Source organism: Antedon bifida, chromosome 8 (genome assembly GCF_963402885.1).
Source record: "Antedon bifida chromosome 8, ecAntBifi1.1, whole genome shotgun sequence".
Taxonomy (NCBI): domain Eukaryota; kingdom Metazoa; phylum Echinodermata; class Crinoidea; order Comatulida; family Antedonidae; genus Antedon; species Antedon bifida.
In genome coordinates this window covers 9,932,236-9,955,838 of record NC_136233.1, presented here as the reverse complement: position 1 = coordinate 9,955,838, position 23,603 = coordinate 9,932,236, and the positions used below count along the sequence as shown (strand labels likewise).

The following is a 23,603-nucleotide window of genomic DNA, read 5'->3' as shown; positions in this document are numbered from 1 at the left end:
AAGTTTATTAAATATCTGACCAACACCAACTCAATCCACTATTTAGTATTCAAAACTTCGTCTGAAGTACTTTTAATAGTACTATAAGACTTCATTTCTTGTTTGGAAAAATGTTCGTTGAGAGGAAACTGCTCCTCTGCTTTCGCAAAAATCAAAAATATTGTCAGTCCAAATAACATGACTCCACTAACTATCTTAAACATCAAAGACCACTGTTCAAATGTGTTCTGAAAACAACGATATTAACAATGAAGATATTAACAATGATGTATAATACTGATAAAATAGTAAATATCCAATATTCGGAGTCAAGAATCAAGACGAACATTTATTTGGTCTAATACAAACAAAGCAAAACAAGGGAAGGGAAGATAAGAAGAAAGTTAATTCTAAACCGTCCGGTGATATACTGAAATTTAATTAATCAATTTGAAACGAAAAGATGAGGAAATCTGTGAGAATGAGAAAAAGTCACCCCAACCGAGAATCGAAAACGGAGCTTCTGCTTGATATGCAGCTGTCCTAACCATTAGACCACTGAGGCTTTCATGGTATAGTTCAAACTCGATTGGATAGCGACTCTTTCATATTCTCGGCGTGGTACGGCGAAACAGAACTACAGTAGTCCCTCAATTGTACACACGCGTGCCAGCGATCAAATTGATACGCCCTCATCTATCAGTAGCTTTATTCACGAAGCGGGATCTCCGGAGATATACTTATCTATATATAAACACATTAGGCATGGAAAGTTAATTCTAAACCGCCCGGTGATATACTGAAATTTAATTAATGTATATTTACTGTATCAATGATCAAATAAATCGTTATTATTTATTAAAAAAGGTAAACATAAAATACGCATCTAAAACGTTACATGTCACGTGTTAATGTCAGAATCAGCACAGGATCTTCAGAAATAATACTTTTGTGATACTAAACTTGATTAACCAGAGGCCCCGAGGTGTAATCTCGAAGGAAAAATCATATCATTAAATGTTCGTCTTTAAAAATGGTTTACTATGCAGGTACAAAATAAATGGGTAGTAGAAAAAAGAAGGTCACTGTTATCGAAGTTAGCTGATGATTTAGTATTATGCTAGTAGGCCCAGCAAACATTTCCTGAATTTGACAAAACTAATAATATAAATAAGGAATCAGAAAACTTACTGTGTCTTTTGTTAATTGCCCGATAATTGTTGGACCAAGAACTCCAGAAACACTTGATAAAGTTGTCATAACTCCTACGATCACCCCTGAATAATGCTTCGTTATGTCCAATACGTTTGGAGTGATACTCGCATTAGTACATACGGATATACCAAATGCCAGAATCAACAGCATCAGACATGATACAGCACTATGTTTGAAAAAGTCCATACAACTAAATAAAAGGGAAGGTAGCCCGATACCTAAAAAAATAGTAATAATATATCATTATCATTACTTACATTTGAATTTCCATGCTTCTAAAACTTCTTCATGCAGTAGGTCAATTATTAATATTATTCCGCATCCAACAATGAAAAACTACAATTATAGGATTGATAAACTATAATGTATCGTGCGTATAAACTAAATCTCATTTGAGTCTAGGAAGGAACGTGCCTACGTTAACTACCAAGCTACAGCTGCATTATCCTATCATTGTATATAATAGTTGTTGGAAATGTTGATCAGTACTGTCAATTGTTTATAAAGTGTACAAATCTTACCCAAAAATGTAAACAGCTTCCTTGTTTGCAAAATAGTCAAATATTCACGACGAATACAGGCGTCTGCACATGCGCCAGAAAGTAGGACGAAGCAACAACTCACAATACCCAGACATGACGTAATCCACCCAGTCTGAACAGTAAGAAATTGTAACTGTATATCACTTCAAATTGTAAACATCCTGTCTTAATGTAAAAAAGCGACAACTATTATGTTATGAAATTAATTTATGCAATCCATGTCTTAACTTACCGCTTCTAAATCAAATCCTAACATTTCTGTGATAAATGTCGGTGCTTCAGTAACAACAAAATAGAAACCGAAATTGTCGACAACGTTTACAATGACTACCGCCCAAACTGCCGAAGATTGGAGTATACTCAACCATGGAACCGATATGTTCTTAAAAAAGCACACATGATTTAATAATTAATTTTAGTTTAGTGTCAACTAGAGCATCGGTACCAGCAGTAGCAGCAGTCGCAGAAGAAATTGTGGCAGATGAGCAGCAGGAGCAGTACAGAAGCAGTGGCAGGATCTGTAGTGATATGAGTAGTGGCAGTGGCAGGAGCAGTTGCAGGAGGAGTGGCAGGAGCAGTGGAAATCGCAGTGAGTAGCGTAGTGAACATTTTGTATGATTGTATATCATACCTGATTTTTCTTTTCATTTTCAGTGTCAAAACTCTTCAAATATTCGACCTCTTCACTTGATATAAATGGATCTTCATCAGGAGTTTCGTAAATTATAAAAACCCATATTATCGCAGTAACAATTGAAAGGGTACCTAATATAAATTAAATTGAGAAACAAATTAGAAATTCAAGATAATGATAATATTATCAGTCTTTATTATTATTATTATTATTAAGTTGTACCTTTTTACAAACTACATCGATTCAAAGAGAAATATCCGATTATGAGATCTTGGATCTCATCATGTTCATCATCCGTTAGAAGAGATGATCAAGTGATAATGTCATAAATTCGTTATTTATCTATGCACTTGGATGGCCACTAAGCATCCGTACAACAAAATAATAGAAAATAAATATATCGTTACTGTATGTATAAAATGATAACGGCCATCCACCAAATGTGTAAGCAGAACAAATCCAAGCAGACAAAGGGTTACAGATGACTTGACAAAATGGAAAACCTGTAAAACAACATTTAAACGTGGTTTTGGTGTTCATCAGAGAATCAAGAACTAATACTATGCCTGTGACTATACCATGACTATGCCTATGATATTAGCAACAGACCTAAGATTTGTTAATGTTCTTAGTTTTTTAGATCCTATTTGATTTTGTCATTTGTCATTTAATCATTCGGGAAACTGATGCTATAATCTCCAAGTCAATAGCAAAGAAAGTCACAATATCCGCAAAGAAAGGAATTAAATCATCGTAAATCACCTTGAGCAACCAACACGGAGGTAGCCTACTATGGAATAGTGAATTAGTTTTAAAATACATTTATTAAAGCTGTCGTGCTCATTACAATACAACACACAATAGGGATCTTGAAAACGAAAAGGGAAGATGGAGAGGAATTGCAAGGGAAAAACGAATCTGTAAAGTTTGCAAATGCAAGGAGGTGTAAAATGAATATCATTTTGTTTAGAATGTCCATACTACAACGAAATTATTATTATTTTAATTAACCAACAAATGAAAAGTTTATTTTACTAATGAACAACAAAAAGAAAATAATAATCAATAACCTGGTAAGATTTGCCTTGTTCGCATAATATTATAAAAAGAGAAATAAAAATGTTGCTGTTACTACTACTCAAATTTAAATGTATGTATTATCTATTATTGTACTTCGGCCAGTGGCCTACATACTCTTGAATAACTAAAGTAATAAATATGAATTAAGTATTATTATTATTGATAATATTCATTTACCGAAAAGAGCTATGGATACAAGGGTACTTCTTTCATGCGGAACACTAGTCCATTTTCCCAGTAAACCCACTATTGCTCCATTGTTTAGTCCCTGATAAGAAAAGAGATCCAATCAAAGTATAACGATTCTGTTTAATCTTTTCGATAAATGCATTTATTGTGTAATCTTCGATTAAAAAAAAGTGCTTATTAATACTGTAGAATAAACATAAAATGCAACTGTAAACAAATATCTAAACAGTAATATCTTTAGTCTCTATCATAATAATTACAAGAATGCATCCTAATAATGCATTTATTGGGAAATCCCCGAAAAAAGGTATATACTGTTAATTAAAAGTAATATATAATATATTAATATAAAAGAGTAATATCTCTATTATAAATAATTACAAATCTATCTTTAAAATCCATCTTTATTAGGTCCATGACGACGTAATATAGAAAGACTGGTAAACTAGGAAGGCTACTTGAACAGTATTCATACTGACCTGTGCCATGCCGTCTAATACACGTAGAACGATAAGAAAATCACTGCTAATCCCCGCTGACCAAGGTATTAGTCCTGTAAGAATACTTGACAAAATAAGTGCTGCAAAAATGATTGGTTTCCCGCCTATTCTGCAAATCAACCACCCTCCTGGGATAGCTGTTACGGTGTAGCCATAATAAAAACCACTAAGTATTATTTGACGTGTTTCTTCATCCCAAGCGTACGTTGGTATCTAGTGAAAAATAAAAAGGTTCTTATACCTGTACTTCATGATAATGAGAAAGAAAGTTTAAAGTGTTTGTCCAATTTAGTAATATTAGATGGTTCTCGAATACACAGTAATTTCAGCGTAAAAACTGGCGATTTCAAATTTACGTACCGCAAGACTATAATACATTATCGTTTACAGAAACGAATAAATAGACACGATGATTTATGTAGTTAACTAAAATTAGCATCCTGGGAATTACTTCCCAAAATGAAACTTGTCACAAAATCATTTAAACAAACGCAATTTGTGTTTTGTATGTAACATTAGGGTTGAGGGATGGGGAAGAGGATGGATACAAAGAGGAACCATTTTTAAATATATTCTTTATCCAGTCAGTAACGAAATATTGTTTCATGTTTTATAGGCCTATAAATAAAATACAATAGAATATTTGCGATTTAATACTTTGTGTTTAAACTGTCACTGTCATAGTTGATTGAAATAGTAGTACATTATATATTTTGTAATTATTTACCTCCGCCAAGGAGGTATATGTAATCGATCGTGTTTGTCTGTTTGTTAGCAGGATTACTCAACAAGTAAATACAAGATCTTTACCAAAATGAATATACAGATAGATATGTGGTCAAGGACCATTCCATTAAATTTTGAGACCACGGTACCAATTCTGGACCACTTTTTAGTACACCTTTCAGACCTGCTAGTGTTAAAAGAAAGGACAGAATTTTTCAAAAGCCAGCGACCAGTCTTAAAGTAACAAGTAAACTGAAATTGCATTTACTCGAGAACTACTTGTCCAAAAAACTTCATTTTTGTACAAGAGCAAGCGTTATAATTTGTGATTTGTAATTTTAAAACATAAAGTGATTAAATTTCAGGTTTTTTGATACGAGTAGTTTTTGTATAAACATAGGACTATATTAAATCTATCAAAAAAGTAATTTTTTGAAGAAAAAATCTTAAACATTGTGATGCTCTACTCGAGCTGTTCAACCAATTTTCAGTTATTAAAAACCATTATCGTAGAAGGAGATGTAAATGCAAAACATCCTCGTATTATTGTGTGCCGGTATTTTTCAAGATGGACATCCATTTGACAGTTTATACCGCGATCGGAAAAAATAACTAATTATCTAACTCAATTTAATTAGTAAACAAGGTTACATCAGGTGGTTAAAATCAGTACCGAAAGTACGAACCAACTTTATATACCATCGAGTAAACATTCTAGAAGTAACGCCCGATTTAAAGAATTTTGCCCTTACGTAAATTTATATATAGATATGTGGAAGTCCAAGGGCAAAGATCTTTATTTTAGTGTCTGTTGACATGCCTATGATTTTAGTGTCTGTTGAGAAGACAAAAACGAAAACTCGGTGGAAACTGTGAATATTATCTTGCAAAACCAACTTGCATACAATTCTAAACAGTGTTTTGAAAGAATGTTGCTAAATAATAAAGAATTAACACGTTCTTCTTTTCTTGCTTGCATTTTAAGAAATAACGTGAAAGAAAAAAGTAGATAACTTAGCTTACCTCTGTGTGAAATTCTTTAGACCGTGGTGATTTCTCTGTTGTCCAAGTTCCATTTATATCTTCCCACTCGGTCGAGTTTTTCGGTTGAATCATTTCAACTATAGCAATATTAAGATTCAGTCTCATAGAATAAAAACAAAACTTTGCCATGCAACACATTATAGCTACTAGATAACGCTTCATATTGACTTTGTGGATCCCAATCTCCAAACGCTTTTAGACCCTAGGTCTAACTTTTATTTGTAGTATAATAATAATATGAAGTTTATTATAGAAACACTGCACGCACGAACGAAATGCTATACTACTCTCATACAATACAACGCTGCTTTTAATCTAGTATGTATTAGTCACGGTTGAAAGTCTATTGTTGATTTTAACCAACAACAATATTAATTTTGGAAATGACCATTACCTTCAAATTCATGGCACAGTGATGGGCACAAACATGGCGCCATCTTTATTTATGGGACAATGTGAGGCCAATTTCCTGTCCCTCCAACCTAATAAACCACTTGTTTGGTTTAGATACATTGAAGAAATCTTTCTTCTTAATATTAATTCAGCCCACCCAACTATCAAATTTACAGCTACTAAATCCACTAGTAGCGTTGATTTTTGGACACTATAGTGACCATAGAAAATGGTACACTCAAAACTGACATATTCCGTAAACCCACGGATAAAAATATGTACATCCTAGCAGTTGTCATCCCCGACACTGTACTAAAAACATACCGTACAGTCAAGCATTACGTATCAGAAGTATCTGTTCTTCAGATTTAGATTTTCAGAATCGTACCGAAGAACTAACCGGACATCTCCGGAATAGAAATTACAAGAAGGAATACATCGAAACTGCTATAAAGAAAGCAAAAGATATTCCTCGATGTCAAACACTGACGTACAAACCACGTCAGCCAAATTCGACCAGAGTGCCATTGGTCACAACCTATCACCCTAGGTTACCTCCATTACGGGCTATTATTGAAAACATATGCCTATTCTACAGTCCACAGAACGTCTCAGGACTGTTTTTCCAGAACCACCCATTATTGCATTTCGTAGACCTCCCAACCTTCGTGATATATTAGTCAGATCCAAATTTAAGAGTGAAATTAAGGAAATCGGAAAAAAGCCACCCCTGTAAAAAGCCACCATTGTAAAAAGCCACCCAACAATGGACTTTACCATTGTAAAGTGGGAGTGCTGGACAATCAATTTTTATTCAATTGTGTTATTGTGAATAGCAATTTGGGTGTAGGTGTTATTTAGAAACAATAAACACCCACTTCACCACCCTGTATCTTTTGTTGTATTTCTTTTATTCCTGTCCACCCAGGCAGCACTTGCCAGCTTCTCGCCTTTTTTGTATCTCCATTGAGATTGAGATTCAGACCCACAGCATTTTCATTTTTCAGTAATTTGCCTTTGGAACCAACTTTATATACCATCGAGTAAAAATTCTAGAAGTAAGGCGCGATTTACCGAATTGTTCCCTTACGTAAATTTATATATAGATATCTGTTTTACTGAAACTCTCGGCAAATCCAGAGAAGTACAATATTTAATATAACTCTACATATGACTGTAATGTTAAAATAGTAATGATGTTAACAACAACTTTAATTTCCTCAGAAAATAAAGACGGAAATTAACATCTTTTCACGATACTAATCATTAAAAGTGACGCTTATGTATTTGAATTTATTAACATTCTCTAAACTCTTTATTAAATACAAAATTAAGCAATAACAATTATAAATAAATACATTTTTAAAAGATAAGGAATTCTCATGAGAATTGAATAAAATGCCGCTCAAACAGAGCTACAAACTCTGAACCTTCTGCTTAATTACTTCGTATATTAAATTCGTATATTTATTGTCCCTTTGACTAATTCCAAAAAAATAAAAGATTTCGAAAAAAAGTAGGTCATTTTGAAGTATCATAATAGTTATTAACTTTCACCAAAAATTAGTCGGAAAAAAAATCATTTAACTGAAATACAGACGTTTTTTTGTTCAAAAAATAACTTTTCGATAAATGCAACGCGCTTGTTTGGCTACTTGTTTGGCTACATAATCATAAAACACCTCCTCATAATCAGAAAACACCTTCTCAACTGTGACGAGTTGTAAACAATCCTAATTAGCATCATGCATAATGCATACTTGTGGTTTGAAATCGTTGTTTACTTTCGCTCGCGACGATTTTACAGACGAAATGTAATTAAATTAATTTACCTGTTAATTACGTAAACTTGTTGTTTTTTTTTCGACTTAAAGTGAATAACTTTAATATTACTTTGATATGGCCAGTTTAAATTTAGAATATTAATTGACCTTCATTTTTTGTGTTTCAAGGGACAATACATCTTTAAAATATTAAAGTAGGAAACCCCATCCAAATAATTGTTTTCCTCATTTGTTTTTTCTCTTGCTTAATTGTTTTAATCTACGTCTACAATTTAAAACACTACATGGACGTCAAAGCGCCTAGGTTCTTTTTATTGACGTTCGTTCATCTTACATCACTTTCTGGTGGCGCTATGTTGCACTTCATTCTGTACTTCGTCTGAAGTACTTTTCATAGTTCTATAAGACTTCATTTCTTGTTTGGAAAAATGTTGGTTGAGAGGAAACTGCTCCTCTGCTTTCGCAAAAATTAAAAATATCGTCAGTCCAAATAACATGACTCCACTAACTATCTTAAACATCAAAGACCATTGTTCAAATGTGTTCTGAAAAATAATATTTAACCATTGTAATTATGCAGTTGATGAATATATGCCCATATTATATAATATGTATAAACTGTTAATGGAAGAATCACCATAGGGGCCTAGGAGGAAGCCGTCTAAATTTAACTAGAATAACATTAGATGTAATCTAAAGGAACAATTATCATCATATTGGTCGGAAAGAATCGATGAAATACAGACATGGGATAGAAAAAGTATGTTTTATCATGCATGTCATGTTGAAATTATCTGATGAAGACAAAAAACACAAAGAGTTGTCAGAAATACATGGTATTAGGTACTAAAGAAAACTAATCTCTATCCCATTGTTATCTTCTAAACGCATTAAAAATGACACAACTAAAATAATACTTACTGTGTCTTTTGTTAATTCACCGATAATTGCTGGACCAACAATTCCAGAACAACTTGCTAAAGTTGTCATAACTCCTACAAGCACCCCTGAATAATGCTTCGATATATCCAATACGTTTGGAGTGATACTCGCATTAGTACATCCGAATATACCAAATGCCAGCATCAGCAAGATCAGACATGATATTGCACTCTGTTTGAAAAAGTCCATACAAATAAGTAAAAAGGAAGGTAAACCAATACCTAAAAAAGAAATAATATATTATTAGCAAGTGATTATCATTAAAGATTGTTCTTGTTTTTTGCTGTGTTTCTCTTTCAATCCAACAGCAAGCAACTTGCTTTATAGGATGGAAAAACTATAACTATCCTGCTTATAAATTAGAGAGTAGTCCAGGAGTAAAATGAGTCGTAAGTTAAAAATCTGGCTCTCGAATGGATTTACCTCTAGACCTTGAGATGGAAGGCAATCATATTTTTCACCAACTATCCACTACTTGCAGTACTATCATTGCATTCATGGAAATGGAAGTACTGTCAAATTGTTTATAAAGTGTATTAAATCTTACCCAAAAATGTAAACAGCTTCCTTGTTTGCAAAATAGTCAAGTACTCACGACGAATAAAGACGTCTGCACATGCGCCAGAAAGTAGGACGAAGCAACAACTCACAATACCAAGGCTTGACGAAATCCAGCCGGTCTGAACAACAAAAAGTCATAATAAGTTATAACGTACACCCTGTCTTAATGAAGACAAGAACTATTATTGGTACAGCGACTCATTTTATGCTAATGTTTTATGTAATATATTTTTTGACTTACCGCTTCTAAATCAAATCCCAAGATTTCCGTAATAAACGTCGGTGCTTCCGTAATAATGAAATAGAAACCGAAATTGTCGACAACGTAAACAGTGACTACCGCCCAAACCGCCGACGATTGAACTATACTCAACCATGGAATCGATATGCTCTTTTAAAAAAAAAAACATGATTCAAGGTTTTAATTTATTTTTAAAATCTTCAGAATGTTAATAATAGTAGTGGTGGCAGTAGTAGTAACAGTTATACCAGCAGACTAGCAGCATGGAGTAGTAGGATTATCAGCAGCAGCTACAACATCAGCAGTAGCAGTGGTAGCAGCATACCCAATGGAATAGAAACAATAGTAGCATTAGTAGCAGCAGTGGCTCAGTAACAGGAGAAGTATTAACAACAATAGTAGCAGTAATGGAGTAGTAGCAGAAGCAATGGATCGAGTAGAAGCAATAATAGCATTAGTTTTTTTTAACATATTTATTGAGCAATTCCTTAGAAAAAATCCTGACATGTGACGGGACTTGAACCCAGAACCCCTGGAGTGGTAGTCAACCATCATAACCACCAAGCCACAACTCCACTCTGATGTCTGTAGTAGCAGCAGTGGTAGTAGTAGCAGCAATGGGGTGGTAGTAATAGTAGCAGTAGAATGCAGCAGTAGTATCAGTCAGCAGCAGAGGTAGTAGCAGCAGCAATGGGGTTAGTAATAGTAGAAGTAGAAGGCAGCAGTAGTATCAGTCAGCAGCAGAGGTAGAAGCGGCAATAGCAGTAGCAGCAGTAGTATTACAGCAGCAGCAGTATAGCATTATTAATAGCATTATTTATTATAAAATAAGGCATATATTGTATATGAATATATTATTATTATTATATACCTTATTTTTCTTTTCTTTTTCAGTGTCAAAACTCTTTATGTATTCGATTTCTTTACTCGATATATATGGATCTTCATCAGGAGTTTCGTAAATTAGGAGAACCCATACTGTTGCAGTAACAATTGAAAGGATACCTAATTTGAATTAAATTAAGTCGTTAAAAGTCAAGACAGGTCAGATTAAAATAATATGCTGATCAGAATATATTATCAGTCTGTATATTATTAATAATTATATGGCAAGCTACATCATTTCAATAAGAATGGTCAGATGATGAAAGTGTAGGTACCGTCATGTTTGTATCATTTAGGATAGATGATTAGATGATGAGGTCATATATATCCCTCACTCACATAACGTGATAATTATCTATGCATCTAGACATCACAAGCTTCCTCACAACACAATGATATACATAAAAATATCCAAGTTACTGTATGTATAAAATGATAACGGCCATCCACCCAATGTGTAAGCAGAACAAATCCAAGCAGACAGAGGATTACAGATAACTTGAGAAAATGTAAAACCTGTAAAACAACATTTAAACGAGTTTGGTGTGTATTAAGTATAGAATCAAGAACTTTAGTTAGCAACAGGTATCAGGATATATTACTATGATAAGTTTTCAAGTAGGAGTTCCAGTTATCTAAACGAGTAGTACTGGTCTGAAGTTTAAATAACTTTAAACGTATTTTCTAGACACACAATGGTCTTAATTTTCTCCAGAGTTTGACCGTATGCACGAAGAAAAGAATTTAATCATTGTTATAACCAGCTTACCAAATAAAGCAATGGATACTAGGATACTTCGTTCATGTGGAACAGTCCATTTTCCCAGTATAGCCACTATTGCTCCATTGTTTAGGCCCTGATAAGAAAAGACATTCGATGCAAGTATAGGCCTAACCATTTTGTTTGATATTTTTTATAAATGCATTCATTGTGTAATCTACGAAAAGAAAGTATAAATAATTGCAAGAATGTATTTTTGAGATTCATGACGATGTAAATGGAAATAAACTACGGTACACAAACCAAAAGTGGTCTCGGTAGTCTATTTCGTGAGATACCACGTAGACTCTACATAAAACAAAATAATTATTTGTAACAGTGGCACTCAACTCAAATAAAAAAGAAAAACAAATACGCACAAACCTATAAAATGCAATAAACAAAACCAAAAAGTCGACGTAAGTCAACAAATAAACTGCCTTCAATTTCACTATTGTTAATACAGGATCGTTATTTTTTACTGCAGCAATTCATAAATTTAATCGTTAATCGTTAAATTATAACCCATGAAGAGGTTATCACAAACTGTGTTTAGTAGTTGTATAACAGGTAGTGATCTTATGAAATAAACTAGAAAGTCTAATAATAATATGCTTTAATATTATTCACTGACCTGTGCTATGCCGTCTAGTACACGTAGAACTATAAGAAAATCACTGCTAATCCCCGCTGACCAAGGTATTAGTGCTGTAAGAATACTCGACAAAATAAGTGCACAAACAATTATTGGTTTCCCGCCAACTCTGCAAGCCAACCAACCTCCTGGGAATGCTGTTACAGTGTAGCCATAATAAAAACCACTAAGTATCATTTGACGTGTTTCTTCATTCCAAGCGTAAGTTGCTATCTAGTGACAAATAAAACATTTTTATATTTAGGAACTGATTAAAATAATTTTACAGTGGCAGAGGGTATGATATTTAATGATTTTGGTCCATATTGAATAAAGATAACTCGAGATGCATGCTTTTGCGAACCCTCACCAAAACAATCAATCAAGATAGGCATGTGGTCTGTTGAAAAAGAAGACGAACTCTGTGAAAGTTGTGGACGTTATCGTACAAGGAAACTTGCATATGCCAATTATTCCAAACACACTAAGTTAAGATAATTCGCTTACGAATGCATTATAACATTTTGCCAAATTCAAGTGAAGTTAACACGTTCCTGTTTTCTTGCTTGCATTTTAATAAATAACGTGGTTAAGAACAAAGTCATATACATGGCTGCAGTGGCGTGTCAAATTTGAGTTAGTGTTTACCGACCGACCGACCAACCAACCGACCGACATAGTGAGCTGTAGAGTCGCGTTTGCACGCGACCAAAAACAGTAGCTTACCTCTGTGTCAAATTGTTGTGATGATGTCTCTGTTGTCGCCGTTCCATTTAAATTGTCCCATTTAGTCGATGTTTTCGTTTGAATCATTTCAACTATGGCAATATTAAGATTCAGTCTCATACAATAAAAACAAAACTTTGCCATGGAACACATTACAGCTACTAGATAACGCTTCATATTGACAATGTCTGCAGTTTGACAATTCAATCTTAGTGGATTCACGTCATAAGTTTAGACTTTTAGGCCCAGGTCTACTATTTTTATAGAAACGTTACTGCAGTCTATATTAGGAATTTCTAAATTAATGCAGGTATTTTTAATACGCATACTAGTCAATTATTAAAAGATGACAAGCATGAATTGATTTCTATACTCTTTAGATAACAATACTACTTATTGAAATCGGAATAGTATTGGTCACAGTTGAAGGTCTGTCATTATAAAGCATATTGTACGTTTTTAAAGAAAACTTTGATTGTTTTGATAACTTGAAAGTGTAATGAATACCGTAATAGTATTTCAAATATATACAATATACAACAGATGCTTCAACCAGTGTCGAGACGTGACATGCTTAACCTAAAATATTATTTCTTTTGATATTATGCTACATATATACCTGCAAACATTTCCTTCTAGTGTTCATTTCCTCTCCCCGCCAAGGAGGTTATGTAGTCGATCATGTCTGTTTGTTAGCAGGATTACTCAAAAACTTATTGCCAGATCTTTACCAAAAAACCACAGATACTAAGGACCACTCAATTTCGGATGCAATCCGAACAAGGATCCCAATTCTGGACAACATTTTATTATTATTTTCATACCTGCTAGTGTTTAATATGTGCTAGCTCAATCAATTATCCTTTCTCTTGAACCATCATTTTTATCACGCAAAAACATGCGAATAACGTTTGTCGTGTATTTTCACCTTTATCGTATATTTGAGAATTATTATAATTATTACTTCAGAATTAAAGGTGACATTGAACTTACTATGAAAGCTGCTGCAATGTAGATATGAAATCATATACAAATTGAGCATATCGGATGTTATGACATCATCATGAAGGAGGTATATTCAGAGCGCCATTTCGGCGATCGAGCATTCTCTACTTCTACGGAGCGCCATATATGCCTTTATTTACTTCCGAAATAGAAATAGTACTACACGGTAACTCTGGTTCAGTGGACCAAATTTAGCACCAGTGGAGCACATACAGTGATGATATAAAATAGAAATAAGTCACTAATTTTATTTTCTTTCCGTATGTTAATACACACTGTGCACAAGTGGACCCAATTTGGAGCCAGGGGGGCACAGTGATATAAAATAGAAATAATTAGTCACTGAATTTTAATATCTTTTCGTATTTTAATACACATTGCTCAATTTGAACCCTATTTGGCACCAGACGAGCACAGTGGTATAAAATAGAAATAATTCACGGAATTTTAATATCTTTTCGTATGTTAATACACTGTGCTCAAGTGGACCCAACTTGCAGCCAGTGGAGCACAGTGATATAAGATAGAAATAAGTCACTAAATTTTAATATCTTTTCGTATTAAGCATATTTGAATACCTACCGGTATGGTACCATACATGTTCGACAATACAGTGTCACATATATCTCTATTTAAAAAAAAACAATATTAAAAAAAAACAATATATCCGTCGAGGTTTGAACCCCAGCCGATAGCACTCAAAACTGAGCATTACCCGTTACGTCACCAAGTACATGACTGAAAAGCTGATAATAGCCTATTTATACGTGTATTACGTAATTGATCATTACGTCATAAATATCCTATTAACCTTGCTAAAACCAAAATGATCAGTTAGCTCAGTCGTCTGAGCGTCGTGTTAACAACACGTATGTCGTGGGTTCGATTCCCACGCTGGTCGGTGGAATAGAGTTAAGGCTATGCGAGCCACTGTGTTTGGGGTTCACAGATCATACGTCCCCCTTTCCACCACACATCATGAGGCGACAACATCAATGCATCTGGTGATGTGGTGGAAACGACCCCAAAAGGCTGTGGCAGGGCCTTAGTGCTGAGGCAGGGAGAGCACATTTACCATCTTTTTTTTTGGCTCTTGCAAACTGCTTTGATGGTTTAAATTTTATGTTTAGCGCCCTCAATTTATTTTAAAGGGGGATTCTGGGTTTAAAATTGCTTTTAAATATCGTTTATTTATTAAATAAAAAATATTATAACAATATAGACATGTCAGAATGAAGAAGTAATAACGAGAAATTTAAAAAATTAAATTTCATATACATTTTAGGGTAAATTCATGGAAAGTCTGTTTTTTAGCAGCTTAGGGAAGCTCATTAATATTCATGAGATATTCACAAAATCACGTCATCAGTGGATTCCAAACTCGCGACGTCATGTACAGTGTGTTTGTCAACTAATTTACATCCCTCTCCCCTGTCAAACGACAACCACCCGATCATTGTGAAATACATTTTTTGTAGATTTTCTAAGCTAGGCCTAAGGTGTAATAATAACAGTAGTAGCATATATTTATTTGACATTTAATGAAATACAAAATTTAGTACAGATTATATATAGATTGTATACAGTTATACTATTTTTATACCTCGAATAGTACAGATCGTATTATCGGCTTCAAGTACTAGGCTAGGCCTAGCCTAAATAATTTTTTGTCATGGGTGAGAGCCATTCTGACTAGGGATTCCATGCCACGATGGCTACCCTACGTTTTACATTGGGGCCCATCATGGGCCTAGCTAGTCTACTAGTACTACTAAACGATTGGCCCATAAATAACAAAACTCAGTGGATCCAAACCCATCCTATCAACCAAACTCCTAAACAATCTAAACCTAAAACGTTCTACAAAATCGGCTGTAAATATTGAGGCAAAACAAGGTCCGATCGCCGTCCGCACGTATGCCTATGGTGTCCCGATCGTCTAAGTAGGCCTAAAATAGGCCTAGTTTACTCTCCAAAAAAGCGGATACTGCATCAAGCAAATAGACCAGGTAGTAGGAAGGAGACCTGGCCGATCCGGCCCAGTTAAAAATTGAGCTAGCTAGTGTAGTAGACCCTATGCGAATTGATACTACCAGGCCTTTTACTATAGTATAGGCTACACTTGTTAAAATTAGCAATACTTATGTTTACAAATATTCCAACTCTCTCATTCGAGCTATATTATCTATACCATTCCGGTAGGTCGAGTCGACCTTCAATCAAATACTGTACATCGTTCATGTTGTGATTATAGACGGGGTATACTCGACCCGACCAGTTTGGTATTGTATACTGTATCTGCTTATCACGTGACGATGCCAGGCATGGGGGAAGAGAGCACGTGTATCGTCGTCTCGCTCTCCTCGCTCAGGAATGTATACGTTACGCTTCATTGATTTTGAAGGCTTTCCCTAAGTCAGTGCGAAAATCGGCAAACGTAAAGTGCAAACATATCTAAGTTTTCACTGTTTTGATAAATTTTCATAGAAAATTGAATTCATAAATGGGAAGACCGACTAAAATTACATCAGATAAGTATAATTTTACAAAAGTAATTGATATGGTTAATGATAACGAGTCGTCGGAAGATTGACCATTTCACGAATTTCCTATTCTGTAACACAGTGTCATATCGCCGTAGCTGCACTTGTAATCTGGCCTCATTTCACAGCCTTCGTTCTGCTTCACTGGGCGCTTATATAAATTGAAACTTTTACCGTTCAAGAGACAAACAAATATATTTTACATTTTTTACTATTCATTTTAAACCCGGAACCCCCCTTTAATGTAAAAAAAAAGGGAATTAATTCTCTCCGTTACGTGTTTAGAAGAGAATTAATTTATCTCATCGTAGTTTGGTGTGCCGTGCGTTTGTTATGCAAATGAGTGTGCACATGTGCTGTAGGAAAGACGGTATTGTTAGTCATTCGCGATCAACACACAACACTGTTCAATTTTTATTTTGTTAATCTTTTACATTAGGATTGTAATTCTACCGTTAGTGTATTTTTAAATATCCGTTTCATGCAAGATAATTGTATTGTAGGCCTACTAATATGTTGTGAATAAAACTTTATGGCAGAATAAATAAATAAATAAATAAATATGTTTTAAGCAGATCTTCGAAATTGAAGCATATATATATATGAAGTCAATTTTTTTTTTAAACCCAACCTAAACTTCGCATCTGGATAGTTGAAATTTAACATTTTTTTTGTCTTGTGTGGGTTCGTCCCACTTTTATTATAGTTCTCTGACAGTTATAAATATAATAATATATATATATGCACATTTATATATTTCTCTTATTTATAAGGTACATTGCTAAAAAAATACATCTCTTTTAAACAGTATATACATAGGCTAAGATTATTTTGATGTTAAAAAGAAACCACATTTACATTCATATACATTTTTAAAAATACAATTAGTTAAAATATGTCGATGGCAATAAAATGACGATAAAAATTGATTTAAAAAAAACGTACTTATGAAAAAGTGATTATTATTGTTTTATTCTGTTCGTGTCCGTGTCTGGGTATAGAGAGGCTATAAACTCAGGGGAAGAATATAAAGTATCTTCCCTTTTCACCAAGACAAAAATGGATGAGATGAAAAACGAAGAATGCAAAAGCTTGAAAAAAGGGTGTTTAGAATGGATAGGATGGAATGATATATATAATGAGAACCGTAAGGTTAGAGTCCATACAAAGTGCAAGTCCAAGGTAATATTTTGGCTCTGTGTGTATGTGAGACGCTTCATACCCGGATGACATATTTTAAACGCATTATATTTACTAGGCCTATATACAATGTATTTAAGAGATACAAATAGCATTTTTTTATTTCATTAATTTAAGGAGATTTTCCTTTATATCTCCCCATTTACATTGAGCTTTAAAATATTAGCACTTATACTCATTTTCAATTAAATGCTTTACTTCAGTAATAAAAAGATTCCAGATCTTTTTTTCATAGTTGTTTCCTTTTTTTTCAGGTTTTGTTAATATATGCAACTTATATATAGAGAATACAAATAATGAAATCAATTCATTTACAATTATGTTATTTGATCCAGTAATAATTGTAGACCAAGTTATTGGGTCTTCGTTTGAAAAGCTCTTAGCTATGACATTTTTAAATTTAAGCCATATCCATTGAATTACACTGCATTTATATAACATGTGTTTTTCAGTTTCAACCTTGTTTATACATTTATCACATAAATCATTACCTGCTAAGTTCCAAATTTTCAATCGTTTTTGACATGGTAGTATTCTATGCAGAAGTTTAAAATTAAATTGAGCAACTTTGGGTATATGTTTTAGTCTATAAACTTTATAGTACCAAACATTACTCCAATCAATGTCTACTTTACCTAGTTCTATTTCCCATTTCATTTGTGAATTTGGTATATTTGAACATCTATTAATAAAATGATTATAGAAGACGGTTCCTTTATTTTTCATATAAAGTCGTAGACTAGGAATACCATTGTCTTCCTTTTTTGTATTATCTTTTCAATCATTTCTTTCCACTCTTTTGGTATGGCTTTTAACAATTGCATATATTCAATTAAGGCATTATGCCTTTTATACAGTTTAGGAAATATTTCACAAGGTGAAAGTACTCTATCATTCATGTAAATATCTCCGATTGTTTTAAACCCAGAAGATAACCATACCTTAAAATACATAGATTTGTTGTTCAATATGATATGTCTGTTTTCCCATAATTGTTGGTTTTTTTATTTCCATAGTAGTTTTTGGTTTTACATGTATGATATTATTTAATTTTACAACAGACTTCATCATATTTCTATAAAATAAAGGCATACTGCCTAAGTTAGCATGCTCTTCTAAATTCAACTGCGTTATGTTAACTGTATATTCAATAGGGTGAAGGTAAAACTTTGGAATGCATTTCCATTTACCTGGATCTGGGCTTAAGAGTCTCTTAACCCAGGTTAGTTTGAGAGATTCTATCACCGAAGTGAGATCTGGCATATTCAAACCACCTTCTTTCACATTTCTAATTAATGTTGTTCGTTTTATTTTTTCTTTTTTATTTCCCCAAAGGAAGTCATATAACAGTTTTTCTATTTTTGTAATTATTTCCTTAGGTACCTCAATAATACTAGCAGTATATATAAACCTTGATATTGCTAGTGTTTTTATAATAGTAATTTTACCAAAAAAACTTAGGTTACGTCTTTTCCATAATTTTAATACATTTTCTAAGTTGGTAACTTTTTTCTCCCAATTTCTGTGTTCACATAATTGTTTATCATAGCCTACATGTATTCCTAGAAATTGTACAGGTTTACTGGACCATACATATTGAATGGTTTTGACATATTATTTTTGTTTAAACCAATCCACATACCATTTGTCTTATTTTTATTTAGTTTTAATCCTGACACTTTACAGAATAGATCAATTTCATCGAAAAAATATTTTAGACTACTTTCATCTTGCGTAAAAATAACTGTATCGTCTGCAAGTTGAGCAATCTTTACAATGTTGTCATTTTCGTTATTGCTGTTTGGTAATGTAATTCCTTTACATTTAGGATTTTTTCTTATATTTGTGGCCATTAATTCTGTCACCAAAATAAATAGTAGCGCTGATAATGGGCAGCCTTGCCTCACCCCGCACTCCATATTAAAGCTTTCTGAGAGCCATCCGTTATTTACTATAACACAATTTGTTTCTTTATAAATTACATTTATCCATTTGATAAAAGAATTACCAAAACCGAAATGACTTAAAGTCTTAAATAATAGTACTCTATCTAATGAGTCAAAGGCTTTTGCAAAGTCTAGAAATACAATTGCACCTGGCATATTGTTTAAGCTTGTAAAGTCTAGTATGTCATTTACTAGTCTTACATTTTCTCCTCCAAACCTTTTTTTTACATATCCTTTTTGATCTTCATTTACTATAGATCCTATCACATTTTGTAATCTGTTAGCTAATACATGGGCTAATATTTTATAATCGACATTAAGAAGAGTAATCGGTCTCCAGTTTTCTAAGTTTTCTCTCTGTCCCTTTTTATATAGAAGGTTAATTATACCTCTTTTTTGTGTTGTAGATAACTTACCATTATTATAGTTATAGTTTAAAGAATCGCATAGGATATGTTTTAAATGGTTCCAAAAAGTGCGATAAAATTCTACACTTAGGCCATCAATACCTGGACTTTTATTTAATTTCATTTTAAAAATTGTTTTTGTACATTCATCTACAGATAGAAGACCTTCACATTTTACTTTTTCTTCATCAGATAAAATTTTAAGATATGTATTGTTTAGGTATTTATTCATTTTATCTGCAGGTATCTCTTTATTAGAATAAAGGTTTGTATAGAATATAACTTCTTCTTTCAAAATTTCTTCGTTATTCGAAGTATATTTACCATTTCTTTTTAATACAGCGTTAATGTGTTTTCTTTTTGCTTTAGTTTTTTCTAATCCTAAAAAGAATTTATTATTCTTTTCACCTTTTCGTTGAAATTTAACATTATAATTATCAAAGGTGATATGATAAATCTAATTGTTTTCTAAATTATAGAAATATTAAAATTAGTAAGTAGGCTTTTGTGTGCTAGCTCTGTTTGTATTTCATAATTTTGTTTTGTTGAATTACCGTCACGGCCGCGTACATTGCATGTCTCACACTTGGGAAGCAATTACCATTGTATGGCTGGTCCTGAAGACTTTTATATTTCGTTTCATAATTTCCGGGGACTCAGCTTTCATTCTTAGCTCTGCCCCAACCATGGTGAGCTTAACTGGAGACTTAATATTGAATTTCATATTTCAATAAATATTTTTTTCAAAATTGTCTTTGCTCAGCCCCAATCATGGTGAGGTAGTGAAGACTCTTATATATCATGTTTCAAATATTATAGGTGTCATTTCTGGGGACCTTGTAGCTATTTTAAACAGTTTGGTAAGCCCTGCGTTGTTATGCAAATGAGTTTGTGCAGGTGTAATGGGGAAGATGGTATTGTTGGTCCTACGCGGTGAACACGTCACAAAATTAAATTTAAAAGATAAATTTTGATTTTGTTAATCTTTATTAGAAATTCTAATCATGAAAAGATACAATTTTCCGGGTGGGAATCTAGAAAATCCCCTCCTTTAGTTTAGTGATATAAAATAGAAATAAGTCACTGAATTTTATTTTCTTTCCGTATGTTAATACACACTGTGCACAAGTGGACCCAATTTGGAGCCAGGGGAGCACAGTGATATAAAATAGAAATAATTAGTCACTGATTTTTAATATCTTTTCGTATTTTAATACACATTGCTCAATTTGAACCCTATTTGGAGCCAGGGAAGCACAGTGATATAAAATAGAAATAAGTCACTGAATTGTAATATCTTATCGTATTTTAATGTACAATGTACTCAAGTGTACCCAATGTGGCACCAGACGAGCACAGTGGTATAAAATAGAAATAATTCACGGAATTTTAATATATTTTCGTATGTTAATACACTGTGCTCAAGTGGACCCAACTTGGAGCCAGTGGAGCACAGTGATATAAAATAGAAATAAGTCACTGAATTTTAATATCTTTTCGTATTAAGCATATTTGAATACATACCGGTATGGTACCATACATGTTCGACAATACAGTGTCACATATATCTCTATTTTAAAAAAAAAATATTAAAAAAAAAAATATCCTTCGAGGTTTGAACCCCAGCCGATAGCACTCAAAACTGAGCATTACCCGTTACGCCACTAAGTACATGACTGAAAAGCTGATAATAGTCTATTTATACGTGTATTACGTAATTGATCATTACGTCATAAATATCCTATTAACCTTGCTAAAACCAAAATGATCAGTTAGCTCAGTCGTCTGAGCGTCGTGTTAACAACACGTATGTCGTGGGTTCGGTGGAATAGAGTTAAAGGTATGCGACCACTGTGTTTGGGGTTCATAGAATTGTACGTCCCCCTTTCCACCACACATCTTGAGAAGGCACTAGCAATGCATCTGGTAATGATGTGGTGGAAACGAACCCAAGGCTGCTGCAGGAGAGCACAATTTTTACTCTTTTTTTGGCTTTCGCTACATGTATTTGATCTCATAAATTTTATGTTTAGCGGCCTCAATTTTAATGTAAAAAAAGGAATTAATTATCTTCGTTACGCGTTACGTGTTGAGAAGAGAATATATATCTCATCATAGTTTGGTATGCCGTTCGTTGTTATACCAATGAGTTTGTGCAGGTGTAGTGGGAAAGATGGTATTGTTAGTCATTCGCGGTTAACGCGCCCCACTGTTAAATTTTGATTTTGTTAATCAATGTTGCAACATTGGTAGCGAAATGTCCGATTATTCATAGTAGTTGGTGTGTATGGCCGCACCGTCCCAGGATAAACATGTTTTAAACAGATAGTCTCCACTCTCCGATGGTTTTTGCATAGGGTTAATGGAGAGTGAAATAAGATCAAATATAGAACATTTGCAAAGATACCGATTCCCAGACCAATTTCGAAGCTTAGACTAATTCCGCCGCCGGGTTAGGCCATAGGCATATACGAAGTCGAGTTTTTAAAGTAGAAAACTCCACCTAAAATGTTGAAGTCGCATCTTCAGTTGAAATTTTAACATTATCATAATTATCATAAGTGACTATGTATAGTAATAAGTATAAGTAAGTGCATTTCTGGGTTTCATTGCTCTGCCTCAACCATGGATGGGCTAGTACTGGAGACTTAATATTTAATTTTATATTTCAATGAATAGGTGCACTTTCCGGGGACAAGCTCATATATTGTCTTGGTGAGTCTTATATAGTTTGTTTTATTCAAATAATGTAACGCCATTTTTTCGGGCGGGAACCTACTGTATACAGCTCTTTTTTTCAAAATTGTCTTTGCTCAGCCCCAAGCATGGTGGGGTACTGAAGATTCTTATGCATGTTGTTTGAAAACATAATAGATGTCATTTTCGGGTACCTTGTAGCTCTATTTTAAACAGTTTGGTATGTGCGTGCGTTGTTATGCAAATGAGTCTGTGCAGGTGTATTATGGTAGTCATTTGCGGTCAACACGCCACACTGTTAAATTTTGATGCTGTTAATTATTTACATTAGAAGATTTTTCAAATCATGTAAATAAAATATTTTCCGGGCGGGAAGTTTGCAGTTCCCCTCGTTTAGTTTGCAAAAGTAATCTCGAAAAGAACTCCATGTGGAAAAGAAGCCCACCCAAGAGTACTAAAAATGAAGGAGCACATGGGCTTTTTTTCGAGGTTTTATGGCAGTCTATTTAATGGAAAATAATGCCATGCAACTTTGTTTCTGATTTAAAAAAAGTTCCACTTGACATTTACAATCCTCAAAATATCTCTCTTTCAAATAAAAGAAAAACAATATTCATTATTTTCCATTAAAAAAAAAAATCCACTGGCGCCAAATTGGGTCCACTTGAGCACAGTGTATTAACATACGAAAAGATTGAAACTTGAGTGACTTCATTTCTATTTTATATCACTGCTCCCCTGGTACCAAATTGTGTCCACTTGAGCACAGTGTTTTATACGAAAAGATATTAAAATTTAGTGACTTTATTTCTATATTATATCACTGTGCTCCACTGGGGCCAAATTGGGTCCACTTGAGCACATTGTATTAACATACGAAAAGATATTAAAATTTAGTGACTTTATTTCTATTTTATTTTTTTATTAAACCTTATTTTGTGAGAGTGACCCTAAACAGCATATTATGCAG

At 33.4% G+C, this 23,603-nt stretch overlaps 2 protein-coding genes across 2 annotated transcripts; both read right to left on the bottom strand.

The window, feature by feature from the left end:
* Window positions 1–38: 38 nt before the first annotated feature.
* On the bottom strand, window positions 39–6,346 carry LOC144850958 (sialin-like). The gene is made up of 9 exons (XM_078708480.1): window positions 6,304–6,346; window positions 5,889–5,986; window positions 4,119–4,352; window positions 3,628–3,718; window positions 2,778–2,873; window positions 2,368–2,501; window positions 1,716–1,848; window positions 1,171–1,412; window positions 39–227 (listed from the first exon to the last, which is right to left on the bottom strand). Exons 1-9 carry the CDS (start codon window positions 6,344–6,346, stop codon window positions 39–41), a joined length of 1,260 nt encoding a protein of 419 aa, XP_078564606.1.
* A 2,050-nt stretch (window positions 6,347–8,396) lies between these two features.
* Window positions 8,397–13,071, bottom strand: LOC144849813 (sialin-like). The gene is made up of 9 exons (XM_078706885.1): window positions 12,836–13,071; window positions 12,110–12,343; window positions 11,485–11,572; window positions 11,136–11,231; window positions 10,702–10,835; window positions 9,831–9,980; window positions 9,576–9,708; window positions 9,008–9,249; window positions 8,397–8,631 (listed from the first exon to the last, which is right to left on the bottom strand). Exons 1-9 carry the CDS (start codon window positions 13,010–13,012, stop codon window positions 8,422–8,424), a joined length of 1,464 nt encoding a protein of 487 aa, XP_078563011.1. The 5' UTR covers window positions 13,013–13,071; the 3' UTR covers window positions 8,397–8,421.
* Between the last annotated feature and the right edge of the window lie 10,532 nt (window positions 13,072–23,603).

Bases quoted from the DNA above. Each gene is read 5' to 3' on its own strand.
- LOC144849813 (XM_078706885.1), bottom strand. From the start codon at position 13,012: ATGAAGCGTTATCTAGTAGCTGTAATGTGTTCCATGGCAAAGTTTTGT. The intron at 12,344-12,835 runs GTAAGCTACTGT...ATTTGTCACTAG, and splicing joins CACAACAATTTGACACAGAG to ATAGCAACTTACGCTTGGAA. The intron at 11,232-11,484 runs GTAAGCTGGTTA...GTTGTTTTACAG, and splicing joins AGTATCCATTGCTTTATTTG to GTTTTACATTTTCTCAAGTT.
- LOC144850958 (XM_078708480.1), bottom strand. From the start codon at position 6,346: ATGGCGCCATGTTTGTGCCCATCACTGTGCCATGAATTTGAAG. The intron at 2,502-2,777 runs GTAACGATATAT...AATTTATATTAG, and splicing joins GTTATCATTTTATACATACA to GTACCCTTTCAATTGTTACT. The intron at 1,413-1,715 runs GTAAGATTTGTA...CTATTTTTTTAG, and splicing joins GAAGCTGTTTACATTTTTGG to GTATCGGGCTACCTTCCCTT.